At 37.6% G+C, this 20,134-nt stretch overlaps 3 protein-coding genes across 6 annotated transcripts in view; all 3 read right to left on the bottom strand.

Annotated features, from left to right (window-relative positions):
• The window catches only part of tmcc3 (transmembrane and coiled-coil domain family 3), a 20,916-nt gene extending 18,530 nt beyond the window's left edge, over positions 1 to 2,386 (bottom strand). The window contains exon 1 of one of the 2 annotated variants that reach the window (XM_014017146.1): positions 2,121 to 2,386. In XM_014017146.1, coding sequence (XP_013872600.1) covers positions 2,121 to 2,171 — 51 coding nt within the window. In that variant the 5' untranslated portion in view covers positions 2,172 to 2,386. The remainder of the gene's footprint in view (positions 1 to 2,120) is intronic. The other variant, XM_014017147.1, reaches the window with a different exon arrangement.
• A 4,349-nt stretch (positions 2,387 to 6,735) lies between these two features.
• Positions 6,736 to 13,985, bottom strand: nr2c1 (nuclear receptor subfamily 2, group C, member 1). Of its 2 annotated transcripts, none has more exons than XM_014017143.1 (14): positions 13,554 to 13,985; positions 12,031 to 12,165; positions 11,690 to 11,923; positions 11,480 to 11,558; positions 11,206 to 11,385; positions 10,969 to 11,119; positions 10,108 to 10,204; positions 9,833 to 10,017; positions 9,356 to 9,506; positions 9,107 to 9,228; positions 8,815 to 8,957; positions 8,475 to 8,612; positions 7,677 to 7,782; positions 6,736 to 7,555 (listed from the first exon to the last, which is right to left on the bottom strand). In XM_014017143.1, the coding sequence occupies exons 2-14, from the start codon at positions 12,100 to 12,102 to the stop codon at positions 7,384 to 7,386; spliced, it is 1,830 nt and encodes a 609-aa protein (XP_013872597.1). In that variant the 5' UTR covers positions 12,103 to 12,165; positions 13,554 to 13,985; the 3' UTR covers positions 6,736 to 7,383. The 2 variants fall into 2 exon arrangements, with proteins under 2 accessions (XP_013872597.1, XP_013872599.1); XM_014017145.1 differs by having other exon boundaries at positions 11,807 to 11,923.
• Positions 13,986 to 15,198: 1,213 nt separating this feature from the next.
• LOC106523647 (FYVE, RhoGEF and PH domain-containing protein 6) overlaps positions 15,199 to 20,134 on the bottom strand; it is a 26,662-nt gene continuing 21,726 nt past the window's right edge. For both annotated transcript variants that reach the window (XM_014017141.1, XM_014017142.1), the window contains exons 17-21: positions 16,675 to 16,783; positions 16,432 to 16,526; positions 16,213 to 16,341; positions 15,978 to 16,117; positions 15,199 to 15,899 (exon numbers count right to left, since the gene is read on the bottom strand). In XM_014017141.1, the coding sequence (XP_013872595.1) occupies positions 15,863 to 15,899; positions 15,978 to 16,117; positions 16,213 to 16,341; positions 16,432 to 16,526; positions 16,675 to 16,783 (510 nt within the window). In that variant the 3' untranslated portion in view covers positions 15,199 to 15,862. The remainder of the gene's footprint in view (positions 15,900 to 15,977; positions 16,118 to 16,212; positions 16,342 to 16,431; positions 16,527 to 16,674; positions 16,784 to 20,134) is intronic.

The following is a 20,134-nucleotide window of genomic DNA, read 5'->3' as shown; positions in this document are numbered from 1 at the left end:
TGAAATTATCACTTTATCTGATTTTTATGGGGTTTTTTCCTACTAATTTTAATTTTTTACTTCCATTTCACCATCTGGGTGCTACTTTCAACTTGACACTGCTATCTTTAGCTTTTAGCTTACGTTTTGCGCAACAGGCATTCACCCTTGCATTTTCATAGGAAATGCAAATTCTCTAGTTATAAATACAGTAAGTTAAAGTTGGGAGTAATCTACCAAAATTGGGACAGGTGTTGAGCCACTGACCACAAAATCAGAAACCAACCTGTGTGATGCACAGTGTGAAGTAAGACATTTAGAAAACTTTAAACAGGTTTTTCAGTTTCTCCTTAGGATCTTATTTATCCTTTTTTTTTTTAATTTATTTTTTTTGGTTACAACTCTCAGTAAAGACTCTTTTTGTCATGCTGGACTGAATTTAGTGGTTGTATAAATTATGATGAGCAGCACAAACCACAGCACGAGTAGTGACAGCACTGACACCAAACATCTTTTAAACTGGGATCCTACACAGTTATTCACAGTAAGGCATGGATATTTTACAGGTCTGGAGAGGTAACGAGAAAAGAAATCAAAACTCCACACTCTGTGTTGAGTTTCTAAACGCAAACATATAGATAAAAATCTAAATATTTAAAAGTTGCTTGAGCAATATCATAAATAAATGAAAAATGATGTCATCACTTGGTGGCCAACTTTAATACAATTTGTTACATAATACAAAAATGAAATGACTTGCATTGTTTAGAAGACAAGCACACGTAAACCCATTAATAAAAACTTTAATATTTTTCATTTTATCAAACATGAATGCTGGGGTGTTATTAATTTAAATTACAAAAAACTTGTAACATCTTCTTCCCCCACAAAAACAAAATATATATATATATATATATATATATATATATATATATATATAACCTATTTGGGCCACAATGAAATAACTGTTTTCATTTTCTTGTGTTATTCAAGTATTTATAATGTTTGTATTAGGGTTGCGCAAAATTGTATCATGTGCAGTTAATCGTCAGAAAAAAATCGAATCGGTTATTTTTTTTGTCATTTGATGATCAATACGATTAATGCCACCAGGCAGACTGACTGGGAATTTCTCAAGTTTGCCCGCTTGATGCTCCTCTCCACTTCAAACATGACAAACTTTAGTTTTTAGTTCTGTAATTTATTTATCATAACTCTGTTTTACTTGCTTTATCAACACAATCTAAAATTTGATGTATAGCCTGAAGTCTGTACCTTTGACACATTTTTATGGAAAGCAAATCTTTCTCACTAGAATGGTTTAAATTTGTCATGTGAGCAGCGTATGCAGGCATCCAAGGACTCCAGGGGATTACGTAATCGTCATATTAATCATTATCAGCTAAATAAATACAATTTATTGTGATCAATATTTTGCCAATTTTGCACAACCCTAGTATGTATATGCATTATTTTTACAAAATAAATTAAACAAAACATAAACAGGCCATAACCCTGTTCTCCAATAAGTTTTTTTCTTCACAAGTTGTTGCAATGTAAACCAATTATAAAAAATGTATATTTGTAAATGAAGAAATGACCGTTCTACACGCTGTAACTCAGCATTAGAAACGGTGCTAACTCTACATATTACAATAAACTTACTGATGTTTCTCAGAAGTTGACAGAAAACTTAAATTTTGCAAAATATAAGATTTCAATTTTTTTTAATGTGTAGGAGCCTGATAAAAATAAGCACCTACTGTTATAAATATTATGGTATATGACTAGATTGAAATGTTTATACTTTTCTCAGAGTGAAATAAAGCAAGAAAATGTCTTGTTAGCTTCAAAACTTTAAAACCGCTGCAATAGAAAAAAGTTATTAATACATTGTACAACAATAATGAATATGTTTTAGCACCCTGTGTTTGCAGTTTACACCTAAAGTCCAGCAAGAAGACGTTTTTGATACATCTGGCCAAACAACGCAGAGCCAGTTTACTTAAAGCTCTTTGTTTGGAGAAACGTGGAGCTTCTGAAGCGACGCAGCTGTCGGCTTCAACACAACAATTCATCTGTCTAGGCTCGAACTCATCGCACGAGAACACAATGCTAAACACGAGCGCGCGCGCACTCACCATCCGGATGCCGAAGTGTTTCTCCACTTTAGTCAAACTTTGCACGGACATGTTTACGCCAGCCGAAGTAAAACAGCTCCCATCCGGAGCACGTTTCACAGACCGAGCCCTCGGTTCGGTACCGGGACTAGCTTCCGACTCGCGCCTGGACTCGTACCCATGTTTAGCCTCTTCAGCCCGGGCTCTTTCTGTCCCCCTCTGACACACATACACAACACTCACACAAACACGCTGCCTCAGTGTGAGACTCCGCCCACTTCGTCTCTGCAGAGAGGAGGGAGAGGAGGGAGGGGCCTCAGTCAGCAGCGTGCTGATAAAACCAGCATTACGCCTTCGTCACACACAGCAGAGCAATAGAACCACCTTACCTGACTCATATAAAAACAGGTCTCATCACTATGAGGCTCCATGTTTGATATTAATAGGAAAGATCAGAGCTTTTGAAGTGGGGCGCAGTAGGAATCAGCCAGACATTTATTTTGTTTTTTTAATGTATTTATTTATTATTTTTATTGTTATTCTTTTGGTGGTATCAGTAAAAATGATCAGTCTTGATAAAGCCTAATATTTTTTCTAACTTTTTTTTTAACTTAAAACTCTGCTTAAATGCTTTGGTAAGTTTCACTACCTTTACCAACACATTCAAACCCATTATAAATGTGTGTTGTTGTTTTTTTTTTTTTTTTTTTTTTTTTTTTTTTTTTTTTTTTAAATCTCATAACTAAAAGAATGAATTCCTTTCAGGTACAATGAGTTTTTACATTCCCAAAAATTCAGGCTGGAATTTAAAAAAAAATGTAAAAGTCAAAAAGTTCATTAAAAGTTCAAAGGGAGGGAAAAAGATGACGCTCCTGCAAGCATTTTCATTAAATAAAAATGTCTACTGAACAAAACAGAACTGTGTCATTACAGAGCTTTACATTGTTTACACTTAATAAATAGCCTTATAGCCTAGACTGAGTTAAAATATTGACTTACGGTGGTCAAATATATCAATAAATGGTATTTTTTGGTAGTTATATAAGATAGTTTATTGTCATAAAGTTAAAGGACAATTTTAAGAGTTAAAGAGATAATCTTGTGATGTTTGGTCAAATAATTCTAAACAAATAATGTAAAAATGGCCCAGTATGGCTAACCATTAGCCTAGCCTGGAGGAAATAATGGGGTTATCCGTTTTGTTTAAATCGTGAAAACAGTATTATGCACAACCTCGTGGTATTGTGAGGTGAAAAATCACTTCTTCTGGTCCAAAAGTGAACTGCCGTTGATCTCGGATAAAGAATGACTCTGGATTCAGGCTGGTTTGAACAGCAAGCAACTTTATTACTGCAGATCAAAAATACAGCCTAAGATCAAATTGTGGCCTTCAGCCAATTGATTTCTCCAGTGCGAAAGTCGGAGAAAGAAAGGCCCCGAGGTGGGGGTGTACAGAGGTTTTCAAGCAACAGATGTACATAAATCACGGTGTACCTCAAACGTTGTCCTAAAATGGTGATGTGTGTGGAACTCTGAAGCTGAATGGCTGATGAGACACACATGTGGGCATTCCTGAGACAAACCTGAGAAAAAAACCCACCTTGGGACACTACAATTGCAAGGTGTAACACTTAGAATATGTGTCATGTCTGACTCTCAGCTACCACCAAATCAAGTTTTAGCTCAGTATCTGGAAAATGACTTGATTTATAACAATTTTTGTGTTGGCAAATGTTGATTAGCTGTGACAACCATCTTAAATTGGATTAGCTTCAAAGGTAATTCATTATAGATGCACATCCGATGATTGCTTTCTGAATGTTTCATTAAAAATTGCCCAGTGGTTCATCAGATATTTTGCTTATAGACAGGGTTGACACCAACAGTTGATGCTAAATTAAAAAAAAACTAAAATAAAAGTCATGTAATGATAAGCACTTGGGTTATGTGTTGTGAATTATTCTTTTACCACACCAAATCTTAGTTCAACATGTGCCTTATGTGTTTACAATACACTGATATTTCATTATCATCCATTACGTGAGTCTCACTCACTGAGATTCTTGCTGGTTTTACCTTGAACCAGTTCTGTCACATTGTGCAACACTTTCACCAAAACCCTTTTGGAGCAGTCCGGCCACCCAGGAGGCCATGGGCACCATCCAACCAGTTCTTTCATTCCTATTCATTCAGTCTGGAATGAGCTAATCTGCCTAAGCTGAAACACACCAGCTTCTGTTGCATCACAAATCTACGACTCTTTGTTTTTGCAACTCTGATATGTGTGGACAGCTCTCCAGGCATAGGCTTGACTAGAAATCTTTTATAGGGGCACCTGAGACCCTCGCACTCACTTTCTAAATGTTTCATTAAAATCTGTCAAGTGGTTCATCAATACACACAAATCCACAAGCAAAAACCTAACTGGCCATTTGCCTTTGGGTGAATTAAAAGAGGGCGTAGAAAAATTTGAGTCCCTCAAATTTAATAAGTGTGGTATTGCAAAAAGAAAATCTGAGGCACATAAGCTCATGGCCTCCCTTTTATTTGGTTCTGACCCCACGTTGAAGAGATGAGTGTCGCATTCTTGGTTATTAAGCCTTTATTGTTCCAACAGGGTAAAATAAAAAGCTACTGGTTATTCTCCACTATGGACTTCTAAAAACAGCAGCATCATCCTTTTTTTTTTTTTTTTTTGCTTGTTTAAATGCTCTCATCAGTGCCTTTAATTTGTTGGATATGTTTACAGCGTAACTAAAGCAAAGGAGCGCTTACAGACACTGTCCTCTGTTCTGTAGAGCCCCAATAAAAAATTCATCAGCTAATAACACTCGCAGGTTAGTCTCGGCCCCCGTACAGCACCCAGGAACAACTTCCACCTCCACGTCACTTGACACGAAGCCCTACAATGAGTCTCCAGGGTAATATAGAGATTCTGAATTATTCACACAGAGGGAGCATGTAAACAACCTTCGGTTTATGGAAGCGAGGTCCGATTCTGAGAAGCCTGATTAAAAGCTGCATAACAAACACTGATGGCTCAATTTGCTTCTGTCGGCACCACCGTGTACTTAAAGGCAGTTCTTTATCTTCAGGTTTATATTCTGGGGCAGCTGTGATGGAGTGGTAAGGGGAGTTGTCCTGGAACCGGAAGGTCGCTGGTTCGATCCCCCGTCCAGCCGTTGTATCCTTGGGCAAGACACTTCACCTGCCTTGCCTTCTGATAGTGGTCAGAGGGTCCGGTGGCACTGCTGCATGGCAGCCTTGCTTCTGTCAGTGTGGCCCAGTGCAGCTGTGGCTACAATGTAGCTTACCATCATCAGTGTGTGAGTGTGAATGGGTGAATGTCTGTAATTGTAAAATGCTTTGGGTTCCGGAGGGACTTGATAGAGCGCTGTATAAGTTCAGTCCATTTACCATTTATAATAGACACGTGAAGCTTTCAGGCCAAACTAGATTTGGACAGACAACCCCATAGCATGATGCTGCCACCACTGTGTTTTACATTGGGGGTTGTTATTGCTCAGTCTTTTAAAAACAGTGGCCATTAAGTTAAATTTTGGGTTCATCAGCCATAACACATTTTTTCTCATGCCTTTAGATGACTTGATTTTATTTGTAATATTTAGCTGTGTTAAATATTTTGTGTATTTTATTCATTGTTATTGATTGTAATAATTTAAACAGTAAGAGAATCAACAAGTCTATTTAACACGTGCTTTGCTCCAACTGTATAAAAACACAATGTTTTACATTTCAGGAATGCAGAGTTGTTTTAAGGATATTTCTTTGATTATTATGACATCATACATGGGGTGTGACCAGGTTTTATAAAACACTGGACTCATGAGGGGACCACACAGCCTTGTGGTAATTTTTACACATATGCAAATAAACATTTAATTCTGAGCACTGGACCTGTTCCCTGCACCTGATTTGGGCTCTAATTGTACATGGTTCCTTTCAGCTGGAATGTTTACTGAACAACTAAAATATCACTCTCTATCTTTTGTTTGATTTGTCAAATATGTCTCAGCTACGACACCGTTAGTTAATAACTTTAAACTTTGTCCTTTTTGTTTGCTAAGGTTGATTAACTGTGGCAGCCATCTTGAATTGGGTCAACTCCAAGTGGTAACCAGTTATTGATGTACTAATGGTTATATAAGGTAGGCAAGAGTTTCATTAAAACTCATCCAATGACTCATGAAATGTTTCACCAACAGACAAGAAATTATACTTTGCACAAAAAGTAAAGAAAATTTGTGTTTGTTTAGTTTTTTGTTGCAACAATGCTTCTTGGCAATACATTTTATGATTGGCAGCACCTGTTGGTACGAAAAGCTTAAAACAAGTGTGAACATAACAGCAAAATAAGCTGTTTGGCTGAGATTTGGCAAATTTTTCATATATGCAACCCACACTCAGCTCTATTGCTCATCCCACAAATGCATGTTCCTTGCAAATGTGGTACCATTTAAAAAGAAATTTAACAGGCTTTCCAAACGTATATGATTTATTACCAAGAAGCAGTTTTCTTTATTTCTTTATGACCTGTCTTTCATAAGGGTGAGCCTAAGTTGTTTATAGAATAAGCTATCCTTTTTAGTCAACTGAAAAAGGAAGTAGAAAAACATCACTGAAATATTATTTATTTTCAAATGACATGATCATCTTTTTCCAGTCACATTATCCAAAACGATGTAATCCACAAATTACCAGATGCTGTTTTTTTTATAACCTTCTTGTTGTATTTTATATACAAATATATATATACAGGTCATTCAGAACCATGATGCCAAATATTTGACAAGTAATGCTGTCAATCCTTTGGACTGACAAAACAAATAAGAAATTCAAGTGATAACGTCTCACAAATCAATTCATATCCCCCCCCTCATGGTTACTTTAAAATAAAAAAGCCTTGCCATTTAGGAGAAGCTGATAAAAAATAAACATGCTGCTTCATTCAAAGTACAAACATCTTAGGAAAAAGAAAATGCTTGATGGCTATGACGCATACTATTCAATAAAAAGCTAAAAAAATCTGCTTTGCAGGTTTCAAGGACTGACTCCGGATTGTGTTGATCTGGTTTGTCCTTCATGAGCTGAGCTCTATATTTTAGTTACAGGAAAGTCAGATGTTGGGGAAAACAGAAATCCAGAAAGGACAATGAGTCATTGTGTGTTATAACCATTCGCAAACTGGTTTGATGGGTTCTCCGAACAGTTAACCGTCGAGCTTTTACAATCCAATAGTGCTTTTGACAAATGGCTCAGTTTGTCAGATGCCAGAAACTCCTTGGCTGTTATAGTCAGTGGATTCCATTTTGAGGATATAAGGGATGATGCTGTCAATCTGCACGTTGCCAATGAGCCCAGCGAAAAACAGCTCCTCCGTGACAGCTGCACTTATTAGCCTGAGGGCCGGAAGACGCAGCAACAGCTTGGATAACCTGGGAGCAATTAGGCAAGGAGGAGATACAGAAATCAAAACATCTGTGACATCAGCACCAATCTGTTCTACTTTAATCAGCACATCTGGTTTTATGTGGTGGAAAGGTAAAGCTAACAAACCGATAAGAATCTTCTGGGTACGTCCTTGTAACGTAGTCCTGCAGCTCCATGTAGGCTTTTTCCTGGAAACTCTCAATCTGGGGGATATTCTCTACGCCCGGGTGATCTAACGCAACAAGAATGCAAGTATGAGGAAGGAAATAGCACATCTGCACACATAGTTCTTTTAATTCGTGAAGGAATGGTTATCACCCAACACCATTCATGCCAGAGTTTTACACTGAGGTCATCTGAAGATGAGAAATTATAAAGTTGAAAGCATTTTGGTCAAACCTTAAATATATGATGTGTGATGTCACGTCACACTGAGATGTAACTCTTAAAGTATGTGTTGTGGAGAAGGCTCAGCTACAACCACAACCGAGGCTCAATGTCAGTGCAATTGATAGGAGTTCAAGCCATTTTTGTGTTCCCCAATGTTGATTAGTTGTGGAGGCCATCTTGTATTGGACTGACTCCAGAGATAATCAGCAGCACATGTTAATCCAGTGATTATTTTCTCAAAGTTTCAGTGACATTGAGAATCAGTCTCAGTTACTACCACACCAAATTTCTGGTCATGGTCTGCTAAATGAACCGCGTTATAACATTTTTTGTGTTTTTTAAGGTCAGTTGGCTGTGGGAGCCATCTTGAATCAAGCTGACTCATTAAAGTTTATCAGTTAGATGTACATCTAGTGATTACTTTCTACACATTTCATTCAAGTTTGTCCAGTTCTTCATTAAATACTTTTGTGACAGACACAAACAAAAACAATACTATCCACATCAGGTGATAATAAAATCTCTTCCACACACCCGGACTAAAAAGCACAATGGCTTTGAGGTAGGCATATTCATAAGAGTCTGGGGACAGTTTGGACATGCTGTTACAGAACTCCTGCATCCTCCATATGTGCTCCATTACTAGTTTTCCTCTCTCTGGAGACAACTTGTCTAAACAAGACAAAAAAAACACATTTAGAAGACATGAAAGACGTAGAAGATTGGAACAGTTAATCAAATTCAATAAATTTGTGCCACAAACTAAAAACTTGATTTTATTTATTTTTTTCAACAAATAAAAACTGCTGGTTTGTATAAGCATCAGTGTTTTTGCTTCAGAAATGACTCCTGTAATGGAGCAGAGCCCTCCTACCTTCCTGTAAGCTGGTCTGCAGATGGTTGATAATAGCACTTAGGATGGTACTAACATTCATAACATTAGAACACTGCGCCAGACCCAGGGCAAAGAGTTCATTCCAACAGGCTTTCATCAGGTTAATGTCATTATCTTGACCACTGTTGAGGAAAATAAAGTTACTAATTTCATTTTAAAAAGGAGCAAAGACACAACAGAAACACCTGACATTTCCATATTTACATGTAATAAAGTTAATGTTTTTATTTAACATCTGTGGGGGTAAATGAAACGTTGAAAAAAAACTTACCTAAGGGTTTGAAAGGCAGGTATGGAGCGCGCCCAGTGCATTGAGAGAAAAAGTAGCCGGGACGCCGACTCACAAATATAGTTGACATTGAGGTACTCTGGCACAGGCAAAGGCATCATAAGCTGTAGAGAAACAGTAATGAAGATAAACCATGATGACAGTGTCAATATAAAACACAGCACATTTCTAGAACACAAGCTGTGATTTAGTTCAACAGGGAACGGTCAGGGTCAGCTGCTCTGCTTTTACTTTGAAAGGAATATGGCCGTCCGAGAGCAAAGGTCCGTCCAGCTCCACCAAAGGACCCGACTGGTCTGCCGACATCAGGTGCATTGTTGTTTCCAACGACTCCGCTGAGCCGTCACCAGGGTGGAGAACTTTGGCCAACGTGTCAAAAGCTCTGAATAGCAAACAAAAATAATGTTTAAATGAGAAAAACGTCTGGATTTGACATATACTTTAGCTCACAAAAGAAAAAAAAAACACAAATTGAATTTCTACAGCACAAACATCGACTATGTACAAATCTTATTAAGTCCACGACTGAAGTCAGAAACCACATGGCCCAAAAGCAAATACTATTAAAGCTTCATGACAAAAATTAAACACAGCCCACAGGGCTTCCATCTTGTGCTTCTGCAGACCTCAAGTAAACACACCAAACAGTGTAAGAAAACCACCACTGGTCCAGATCAGAGCCTTCTGATTCTTTCAGACAACTCGCACCTTGTGATATCATTTGCAGTCTGATCGTCGCCTTGAATGTCTGTCATTGAGCTGTCACCATTGCTAAGTGTTTCAGCTCCCATCACATCATTCCCACTGTCACTCAGTTCTCTGGTTTTGTTGAGGTGGGCAAGAGACGTAACCACGTTTGCCAGGGTACCAAGATCTCCTTGAGATAGGTCATCCTGCAGAGGAGCAAACAGTTACTATGAAGCCTGTGAATAGTTGTAAAACAGACTTAAATGACTGTAGGATAACTAGACTGTATCAGTTACCTTGTCAGGGGAAGTTGGAATCAAAATGTTGTTTTCCAGCTTGGGGAAGGGCTGCTGGATGTTGAGCAACATGCTGGACTCTAGCAAGCTTGTAGACCTGAAGTTAAAGGGATCCATGATTAGTTGTAACATTAAACTTTATTTGATAAACATATATTTTAACTGTAAAATAAAGACTGTAAAAATACTGTAGGCTGTTTAGTTTTGTAAATTTTTTAAAATATATTTTAACACGGACGGAGCCATTTTATTTACACGCAAAGCATTCTGGGTAAATGATGACATCAACTAGGTCATCGGTGCRAGGCTGCTAGCGAGCTATATCCACCCTGRAGGTTAATCTYGGACAATATCTGAYGATCGDYTCTTTTAAATGAAACCAGAGAGCRTTGACAGAGAGGAGAAGGTAGAAATGACTCAGCCTGKAACTGAAAATATAGATGGAGGACAACAGAGCTGCTTCATGGAAGAAAAACCTCAGTTTAGTCTGTTAGCCTTTGCGCTAGCGCCCACGCTATATTGCCTTATATGTATTAGCTCGGCGCTAGCGCGACAAACAAGCTAAACTGAGGTCCTCCATCCATATTTTCAGTTGTAGACTGAGTCATTTTTGTGTTCCCCTCTCTGTCATGTGGATGGAGGACCTCAGTGACGAGAGGAGAATGTGTAGCGCTGAGCTAATACATATGTAGGTTAATAGTGTCGGGGCTAAAGCTAACAGGCTAAGCTGAGGTTCTTTTCTTGCTGAGGCCAGTTTCATCCGAATCTGAAATTTTCTTGTTAGAATCATTGGCTGATTCAGCATGGAATGACCCATAAGTGATGTTTTAACTGCATTATGTTTTGTAGTGTTTTATCTACCGTGCAGTTTCCTTGTCGGATACAAAAGTTGGTGTGGCAGCCAGTGGGCTACAAAGGTTCTTTCGAATGTAGATCTTTTCTGTGGATGCTGCACAATTTGTAGGTCTTTCTCTGGGTGAAACTTCGACAGGCTTTCTTTCACACTGCACAGCTGGTAGATGAAAGAAATAGCTGATGTTACCCACGTGAATCCTTCTTGTATTTGAACCATATAATCAAAGTGTTGCTGTCTCTTACAGTCCTGTTTCATGCCCAGAGCTTTACAGCGCTGCAGCCGGCAGTACTGGCAGCGGTTCCTGTGTAGCTTGTTAATGGAACAATCTCCTGAGCCCCTGCACGTGTACACCAGGTTCTTCCTTATGCTGCGTTTGAAGAAACCTTTACAACCCTCACAGCTGACCGCTCCATAATGGCGCCCTGAGAGGAGGAGAATATATGAGCTTGAAAATGGGTTTAGAGTAAAATTCTGGAAGAAATTAAATCTTATTTTTCTTAAAACAATAAATCCCACCTGAGGCTTTATCTCCACAGACTACGCAGTACTCTATAATAGATTTGATAGAAGACTGATCTGAGCCATCAGTCACAAACTGAAACATAACATGACAAAACAGAATGTTTTAATACTGTCGAGACAGCAACAGGTTTATGCTTATTATTATTTTTTTAAATGTCTTATTCAAAACACGGCCAGGAACATCATTAGCACATTCTGACAGACCTGAATCTGCTGTCCAGCCAGTTCAGGAGAAGTAAACAGCAGCTGGTTAACCCCAGATCCGTCTGAAGCAGCAAGAATGACTTTGTTTGGGGAGCCTTCCTGCTTGGCCAGAATTACCTTTCCACTGGGCGAATAGTCGGCATTTGCTAAAATGAACTGCTGCTTTCCAGGAGAGGACGGCTCAAGTGCTGTGACAATCTGGATCTTCTGTCCAGTCTGCTGATCAGTTACAATCTGTTGAAGAATAAAACATTCAAAGCATGATGAAAAACTGAAGTTATAACAAAACGCCACGGACGGAGTTAATAGATATGTTCGTACAAACACAGAAGCGTCATCACCTGGATTCGATGTCCTAAAGCCATGCTGTCATCTGCTGAGACAAGCTGAATCCTTTGAGACTGCCCATCCATTCTAATACTGCAGACGCCTTCTTTAACAGTCCTTCACATCAGTGCCCCATGAGGCAACCACACCTGTAGAGCAGGTGTGCAATATTTCAGTAAAAGACCTAATATTAAGACTGCTTACTTTCCACTTTCATTATTATTTTATAAAGTTGGTGAATAAAATAAATGAGACAAACACACACACAAAAAAATAATAATAATGCAGGCAGCCTCGTTAAGAGTGGCTACTTTGGAACAATAACCTCTAAAGTAACAGCAGTATTTTAAACATTAACCTCACTATGACCTTACTCTAATTAAACCTTTTAGAACATAACTGCCTTTTCTGATTGCCTTGACCTGAACATGTTCACACTCAGTAAGTAATAATCAAATTAAAGCATGTGGAGTACTCAGACTCTACTCTCATTATGTAGGTATGCGTCCACCATAATCACTCAATTAAACCCTATTAAAGTTTTCTCAGCTCTTTTAAAACTGCACAGCAGCTGCAAACAAATAAGAGGTCCTAGGTTCCAGTGAAGGCACAACAGAATATTTGTGTTCACAAATTTATGAGAATGAGAATATATGTGTGATGCTAGTGTATACAATGAATAAAATAAAGGTTTTGGTTCGGGGCCAGCAGGGCAAGTCATCAAAAATATTTCTAGCCATGTAAACAAAGTCATTTTTGTTTGTTTTTATTGTGGAAATTATTGTAGATGAGGCTATCTTTGTAAAAATAAAACAGACCTAATAAATGTTCTTACAAAAGATATTTATAATGGTGTGTAGGGTAATGCATGATAATGTCAGTCAAGAACTGTCAATATTTATCAGCTCTTAGCAGCTTTATGCAATCACTGATGCCGTCACATATTAACTGTCGGTGGCCTAAAGGAACCAATAAAGCTAACATTAGCTAAACACGAAAAACATCAAATTTTTCCGATACAGTGACAACGAATAGCCTGTATAAAAAACCCCAAAGCAGCCTAAACATGACACTGACACCCGGTAATTTAAAATCGATACGGAAGATAAAGATATTTCTTTTCCTGTCGGTGAAAGGTCAACATTGAAGGGTTAAAGCGTGTTAGGTTAAAGGCCCTGATGCAGATGCGTCATGAGCGACGCTTCGTTTCTGGAAATTAGCCGAAAATGTTTGCACCTTTTGAAAGCGAGTCTTCTTTTACTTGGTTTGGCAGATTAGAAATGCAGCTCGCGATTTTCCATTACAATCCGCTGTTTACACATTCATCTGAAGGCTTGCGACGTATTAGAATTAGTTAGCGAACGCTAGCACAACAGCTAACGAGGAGGTTGCTACTATTGTTGGCTAACTTAGCTTGTCTGCTAATAATATTACTCTCTTCCAGTTCGTCTGAACGACCACTTGCACACGAGCATACGAGGTTGGTATAAAAACAAACTATGTAGGTCTAGGCACATTCAGAAATATCTGTACTTACCAGTCAATATTTCACTGGACTATGGACGACACAGCTAACGAGCTAAATTAGCTGTTTGCTACTCGATAGCACAGCAGCTTCCTCACTGTGGACCCTCTGCCTTCCTTCCTGTTCTACAGCTAACTCGTTTCTCCTTTGAGAACCTTTCATTCGCACACAGTGGTAATTTTATTTTATTGACATTTTTTTGCTTGTCAAAATTTGATTTGTCACAAACGTATTGCCTTTTGATAAATTAATATTTTAAAGATTTGCTGCAGCTGATGGGAGGGTCAGAGTTCATGACCCTGCAAGAAAAGCTCTGTACGCATGCGCAGTTCAGTAGCTGCGTTTGGTCAGAGCCATTTATGGTGTTTATATTAACATCGACATACAGGGTCTGATTTTACCTCAAAATAGACTTTGTCATCGCTTGAGTTATATTTTGATTGTGTGAAATAAATATTTATTTTGTGTATCTACTACAGTAAGTATACAAATGATGAAATAAAACGAACTGTTTCTGTAACGTTTTTTTCATTGTTTCACTCCTAATTATTAGAGATCATAAGTAATAAACTAGTTAATAGAATAAGTCTTCTGGTGGGTTCATGTCCATTTAAAGTACACAGATTTTTTTTCCCAGTAAAATAGATGAAATTTTTTTAGTAATATAATTTTCATAAAGCAGCAAAATGTGGATGTTTCTTTAAAATATCTTGAATTTGACAATAAGGAAAATAAATATAAATTGGGGGAGATTGTTTTTAATTAACTCACCATGTCAACAAAAGAATAGCACCTCTAGAAAAAATAATTTTGATATCATGTATTTAATATCACAGTTGTCTTCAATTTTATCAGTCTGCCCTTTTAAAGGGTGAACTGTGCTGTTTGGTAGTACCTTGTTTATCACACTGAAGTCAAATTTGATTTATTGTCAAATCTGAATAATGTACAGGACATACACAAGATTGAAAGTGCATTACTCTCTCAAACCCCTGATACAATAGAGCCTCTTTAAACTGTTTAATATTCCTGCAGCTACAGCTTCATGTATCCAGAGGTTTAATGACCACAGGGTTGTAGCCAACCTCCCTGGATGGGCTGCTAGAGAAAAATTGACAAATAGAAGAAATTGAAAATATGAATGGTAACAAGAGTCAAGAACTACTTTTTATTTTGTAAAATCACATCAGTTCTGTTCTCACAGACCCTAAGTTTAAAGAAACAGAGACATACAGAGAAATATGGAGGTGGTTTGTGTCCTGGTGCCGCATCTGTCAATTTGTGCAGGGTATGAAATCTCAAGACTATCAAGGCATTCTGGATCACAATGTGCTGCCCATTATCAAAGTCATGGGTATTCCCAGCAGGATGATGAGCTGAGAAACAGCTAAAAACACCCAAGGCTCAGACCAAAACATACCGTTCTGAATTCATGTAAAACATCTGTGGGAGGTTTGAAGAAGAAACCCTTCAAACCGACAGCTGGAGCAGACTGCTCCTGAGTGCGACAGAACACAATTTAAAACAAATCTGATGTTTAGTGATATTTTAATTTAAGCACATTTAAGTTATTTTAATGGTCTTTTTGTGTTTTTCTTTTCATAATTTGTGTCTGCATCTAAAGGGGTTTTTCTCTTTAAATAAGCGATACAACACAAAAGTTTTCAGTACTTTAATAGATGGTTGAAACTGCCCATGACACGATGACTGTGAAACAAAAATATATAGTCAAAACTTGATAAACTCTGTGGAAACTTAAATGTAATTTACAATAGTTTCTATCTTCAAAGTAAACTGACATAAGTGCACGACATCTATGCAAAATACACTTCAGTGAAGATACTTTTCCAACCGTGAGTGTCCTCCCATTACGCATTTATAACCAAACTCAGTACAAAAAGTTCAAACAATACAAGGTGAACTAATGTACAACCCTAACGTGCACAGTGTCTTCATCTGCTCCAGTTTAAAAAAAGTTATCAAAAATTAGAAGTTTGTTCAGTAAAAGTGTCACCCAACTCATCCATTACCCTCAAATCTGTGCCACAGAGGTCAACTCAAAAGCAGAGCAGTCTAAAACATCTATGATTATTCAACCATTTTAATTCTGGAGATAAAAGTGCATAAATCATAAAACAGGATTTCCATTAATACACAATATAGCATTACTGCTTTACAAGCAGTAATAAAAATAATATAAAAAAGTAAAAATGATATTCGGTGGTTTTCATTTCAATTAATTTAAAATGGTGTTTTATAAAGTTCAGAGAAGTGCAGGAATACATTTCAGGCTTGAGTTATGATAAATACAGCGTCAGATGTTACAACACAGTAGCTTCTTTAAATGAGTTGATCCATCTGTTAAAAAATAAAAATAAATATTGTTAATACTTGTGTCTCAATATGAAATAACTGGAATCCTTTTTTCTTCGGTACCTTTGAGCCGTTTGGACGTCGTCAGCTTTAAACACGTAGTAAAGCTTGTCTTGATGGTAGAGCTTAAACTGCGTCTTCAGTACAGAATCAGCTTTCAGCATGAAGCCCAACAGTGGCTGACTCTCTAAAGCTGCAACGTCCTGCAATAAAAACGATAAATTTCAGACAACTGTAAACAGCTTAAACCAAAGCGTCATGTGACACCGAGCTTCTGATAACAGGTGGTTGTACGTACCTCACTGGCAGCGTAGGTGTACAGGACTTTGTCTTTGATGACGAACCACAGCCTCTTGCTCTGCTTTTTATTGAGCTTGGACCTCGTCAGATACCCACTCATGGAGGAAGTCCCTGTGTTTGCAGACACCTGACACAAATGAAAGGCATCCCATGAAATTTCTGGTCTTTAAAACGTTTCATTGAAATGTTTCCTAAAGTGGGACAAAGCTTTCTGTACCTCTTTGAGGGCTGCAGGGATCCTCTTCTGCCTCCTGTTAAATACAAAGGAAGCTTTGGATCCAGGGGTTACAGGTGTTGCTGAGTTTATTGCACCTGATGAGCAAAAACACAGAGAGGAAGATGAAACTCTGAGAAAACGCCCGGAGTGGCTTGTGTCTTTTCATCAGAGATGTTTCAGCCTTGACAAGCAGAAAAGTTTCAAAGTAAAGCATGTCTAACGGCGCACGGCGGCCAGACTGACTTCTCTGCCTCAGAAGAGTTTCAAAGCACTGGTCACACACTCGAGCAGGCTGCTGGTTCTTCAAATAGGCAAGACGGCATTTATTTGAGGAGCAAACCTGGCACACCACCTGAGAGGATGCAAAAAAAAAAAAGTCAAATTTGGTCGTATTTAAAGAAAAAAAACACTGCTCAGACTGTATTTGCAAATTAAATAAAACCTGTCACCTGCAGCCAGTCATATAAAGTAACTCAATGTGATACTTAAATAAAAGTACAAGTATCTTCCCATAAAATTCCTTTGGTAAATGTTAAGTCTCCTTTAAGAATATTACTTGAGTAAAAGTCTGAAAGTATCTTACATGTACTGTACTTACGTATCAAAAGTAAATATATGAAATAAAATGTACTTAAATTTAAAAGTTAAAGTATTGAGTGTGACGTGATTTGTGTCATACAGGCGTGATGGATCATGTACAAATCAATAAGTTGTCAGAATGATATTTATACTTCTCATCCAACCACAATTACATTCAATCTATCTGCACCATATTAGGGATGCACAATATGTCGGTATTCATATCGGTATCGGCAGATATTGGTCATTTTTTAGAATGTCATATCGGTCTGATATGTAAAACTGGGCTGATACTAATGTCCAATATTTATTTAGCTTTGTGCTTCTGTTTAGGGAGGGGAGCTGGTTGGTTGAGCAGCATCTGTTTGATCGTGATAGTGATATTGGTGCTGCACAGCCAGGAATAACTGAAGTAGAGCAATGTCTGAGACCTGGGCCCGTATTTATAAAACTTCTTAGAATTACTCTTAAGAATGCTGCTAAGAGTGGAATTAAGTGTAAAATAATTCTTAGTTAAAAGCTGAGAGTAAAAGTCAGTTATCAAGCGTCTCAGTCTCACTTTAAGCGAAGTGTAGGAGTAATTCTTAAGTGTCAGTCTTAGAGCTGATGTGCCACAAAGCTGATCCTGGATGACGTCGTTAGGAAAAACACCGGCATGAACCAATCCCTGCTTCAGATTTCATGTTCAAGAATATTTTAGGAAAATGTCAAGATAAGACTGTGAAAATGCTAAGATGAGTTCACTTTCAACACACTAATGTTGTCACCTTGTATTGATAGTCTGCAAATTACATAAAATGTCCTCACATTTGCATCATGAATACAGATGAAAAAATGTTTAAATCAAAAACTCAGCAGCTTTAAAGTTATTTTATGTCTCAGAGCCTGAGGTAATGTTGAGCTGCTCCCTTCTCCTCTTCGCCACTGTCTGCAGACAACACCAACTTTACACACGCAGACGCAATGCGCACACAACCCGCTCCGTCATTAACAGCTTGGTCCGAGAGGAGCGCACTCCCCGGCTCCATCATTGTATCGCGTGATTGTTAATATAATAAACGAAACGTTCAATCCCACCGTAACTTTTTTTTTTTTTTTTTTTTTTTTTTGGGGGGGGGGGGGTAGCATGCACTCAGTAGGCTATACTGTTTTTAATATTTTCTCCAAAAGCCACAAACAAATATCCGCCTTTTAGTCCAACATTATGCTGTTTTTTACCTTTGTTTCTTTTGTATATTTCTGATTAAACCTGTTTTCCACACCTTATAACTGAAAATAACACTCAGGTGGGGAGGAGGACAGCTGTGGTCTCTGGCTTCAGTCCATCTCAGACCCCTAGTGGCAACTCTTAACCACTTAAGAGTCCTCTGGAGCAGTCTTAACTTTTCTTGAGAGTAAGAGTGATTCTTAGACTTAAGAATTTTGATAACTGGCACTTACACTTAAGTCTGAGAGTAGGAGCAAATCTAAGACATTTTCAGCACTTAAGTCTAAAAATCCACTCTAAGAAGTTTAATAAATACAGGCCCCTGTATTTACAGTATCAAAAAAAGACCCAAGTGTTTGTGCATATATGTGAAATATAATTTGTGTATTTGTGTAATATTGGTAAATATTGGTTTTCGGCCATAACAGCAATAATTATATCGGATATCGATATCGGCTGAAATTTTCATATCGGTGCATCCCTACACCATAAATCTGGATAGTTTTTTTTTTACGATGACATGCCAAAATGTACAATGGAGTATTAGGGCCACACAGCAAGATTTTTTAAATTATTATTATGAGAATAAAGGCATAATATTGCGAGATTAAAGTCATAATATTACGAGAAAAAAACTCAATCTTACATGACGTGTCCATTTTATTATCGTATCCATCCTTATTTATTATCCTCACACCTTCTGTGTACAGCTATGTCTCAGGTAGTCTGCAATGACCCGGGTCACTGTTTGATTAATATGCTTTGATCCAAATTAGCTAAGTACACACTAAATAGGTCAATGCAGCTTCGTTTTATAGTCGTTTGCACAATTTCCAAGTCCTGCTACTGATAATTTGATGCTGATGTGCTAAAAGATTAACTATTTATTTTAAGCAATACTAAAGAACAACTTGGCAAGATGCTCAACATTCCTCATTTTAATGCATTGGCAACTGCATGTTTTTCATGTAAAGCGTATAGTATTAGGACTTTAATTTCAGAATATTATGACTTTTTTTCTCATATTATAAACTTTAATCTCATAATGTTACAACTTTAGTCTCATAATATAACTATTCTTGTAATTTAAAAAAATTAAATCTCATTGTGTGGCCCTAATAATCCGTTGTAAAAATGAAATGAAAGGCTATTTTTAAAATAAAAGGAAGTAAAAATGTGGCTAAAACATAATTGTTCCAGTAAAATGCAAATAACCAAAATCTCTACCTCTGCTTGCAGCAGGGTATTCTTTATTCTTCAGGAAAAAAATTTTTTTTATAAGTCTTTATGTGATGACACTAATAAAATTAGGTAAAGGTCTCAGCTTTCCCTGCTGCAGGAAGTCATTAATCAAAGGAGGATGGTAATGTTTTTGTTTATGTATCTGTCGCCAAAATATCTATTAAGCCACTTGACAATTTATTAAAACTTTCATAAAGTAACGATTGTGTACACAACTACAACTAATTTTGTTTTGGAGTCAATCCAATTCAAGATGCAGGCACAGCTCACTGACCTTAGCCAACATAGAAAATTGGTTTAACTCATTCAGTTTTACAGCTGCTGAGCTAAAATCTGATGCGGTAGTAGCTGAGAGTCATTCATATCACATTCTCTGACCATGAGTCATGCATGTCAGTTTGTACGGACCGTCAATTCTTTACAAGGATTTCCCCTCATTTTGCAGGTATACAGACAAATAGAGCAATCTCACAGATTTTTTTCAAGTTTTACGGATTTGTTCAAAACTCACTTTCAAATGTATTTAACATGTCAGAGCCTGAAGGATGTTAAAAAACAAATGACATCAAATAACTATCTTCCAACCTGCTCTGCCACTTTAAATAAGTTCTCCCATCCTAATGTCGTCCTGCTTTGCGCTGCAGACGCTGTCATCTCCCCGGCCCACAGTCCGCC

The sequence above is a fragment of the Austrofundulus limnaeus genome, unplaced genomic scaffold (genome assembly GCF_001266775.1).
Source record: "Austrofundulus limnaeus strain Quisiro unplaced genomic scaffold, Austrofundulus_limnaeus-1.0 Scaffold162, whole genome shotgun sequence".
Classification (NCBI taxonomy): Eukaryota; Metazoa; Chordata; class Actinopteri; order Cyprinodontiformes; family Rivulidae; genus Austrofundulus; species Austrofundulus limnaeus.
Note: the sequence above shows the minus strand (reverse complement) of the source record. Positions and strands in the feature narration are given on the sequence as shown.

Coding starts and splice junctions, on each gene's coding strand:
- nr2c1 (XM_014017143.1), bottom strand. CDS start 12,102: ATGGATGGGCAGTCTCAAAGGATTCAGCTTGTCTCAGCAGATGACAGC. Junction 11,559..11,689: donor TGGCTGGACAGCAGATTCAG/GTCTGTCAGAAT, acceptor GTTATGTTTCAG/TTTGTGACTGATGGCTCAGA. Junction 8,958..9,106: donor CCTGCCTTTCAAACCCTTAG/GTAAGTTTTTTT, acceptor TTTCCTCAACAG/TGGTCAAGATAATGACATTA.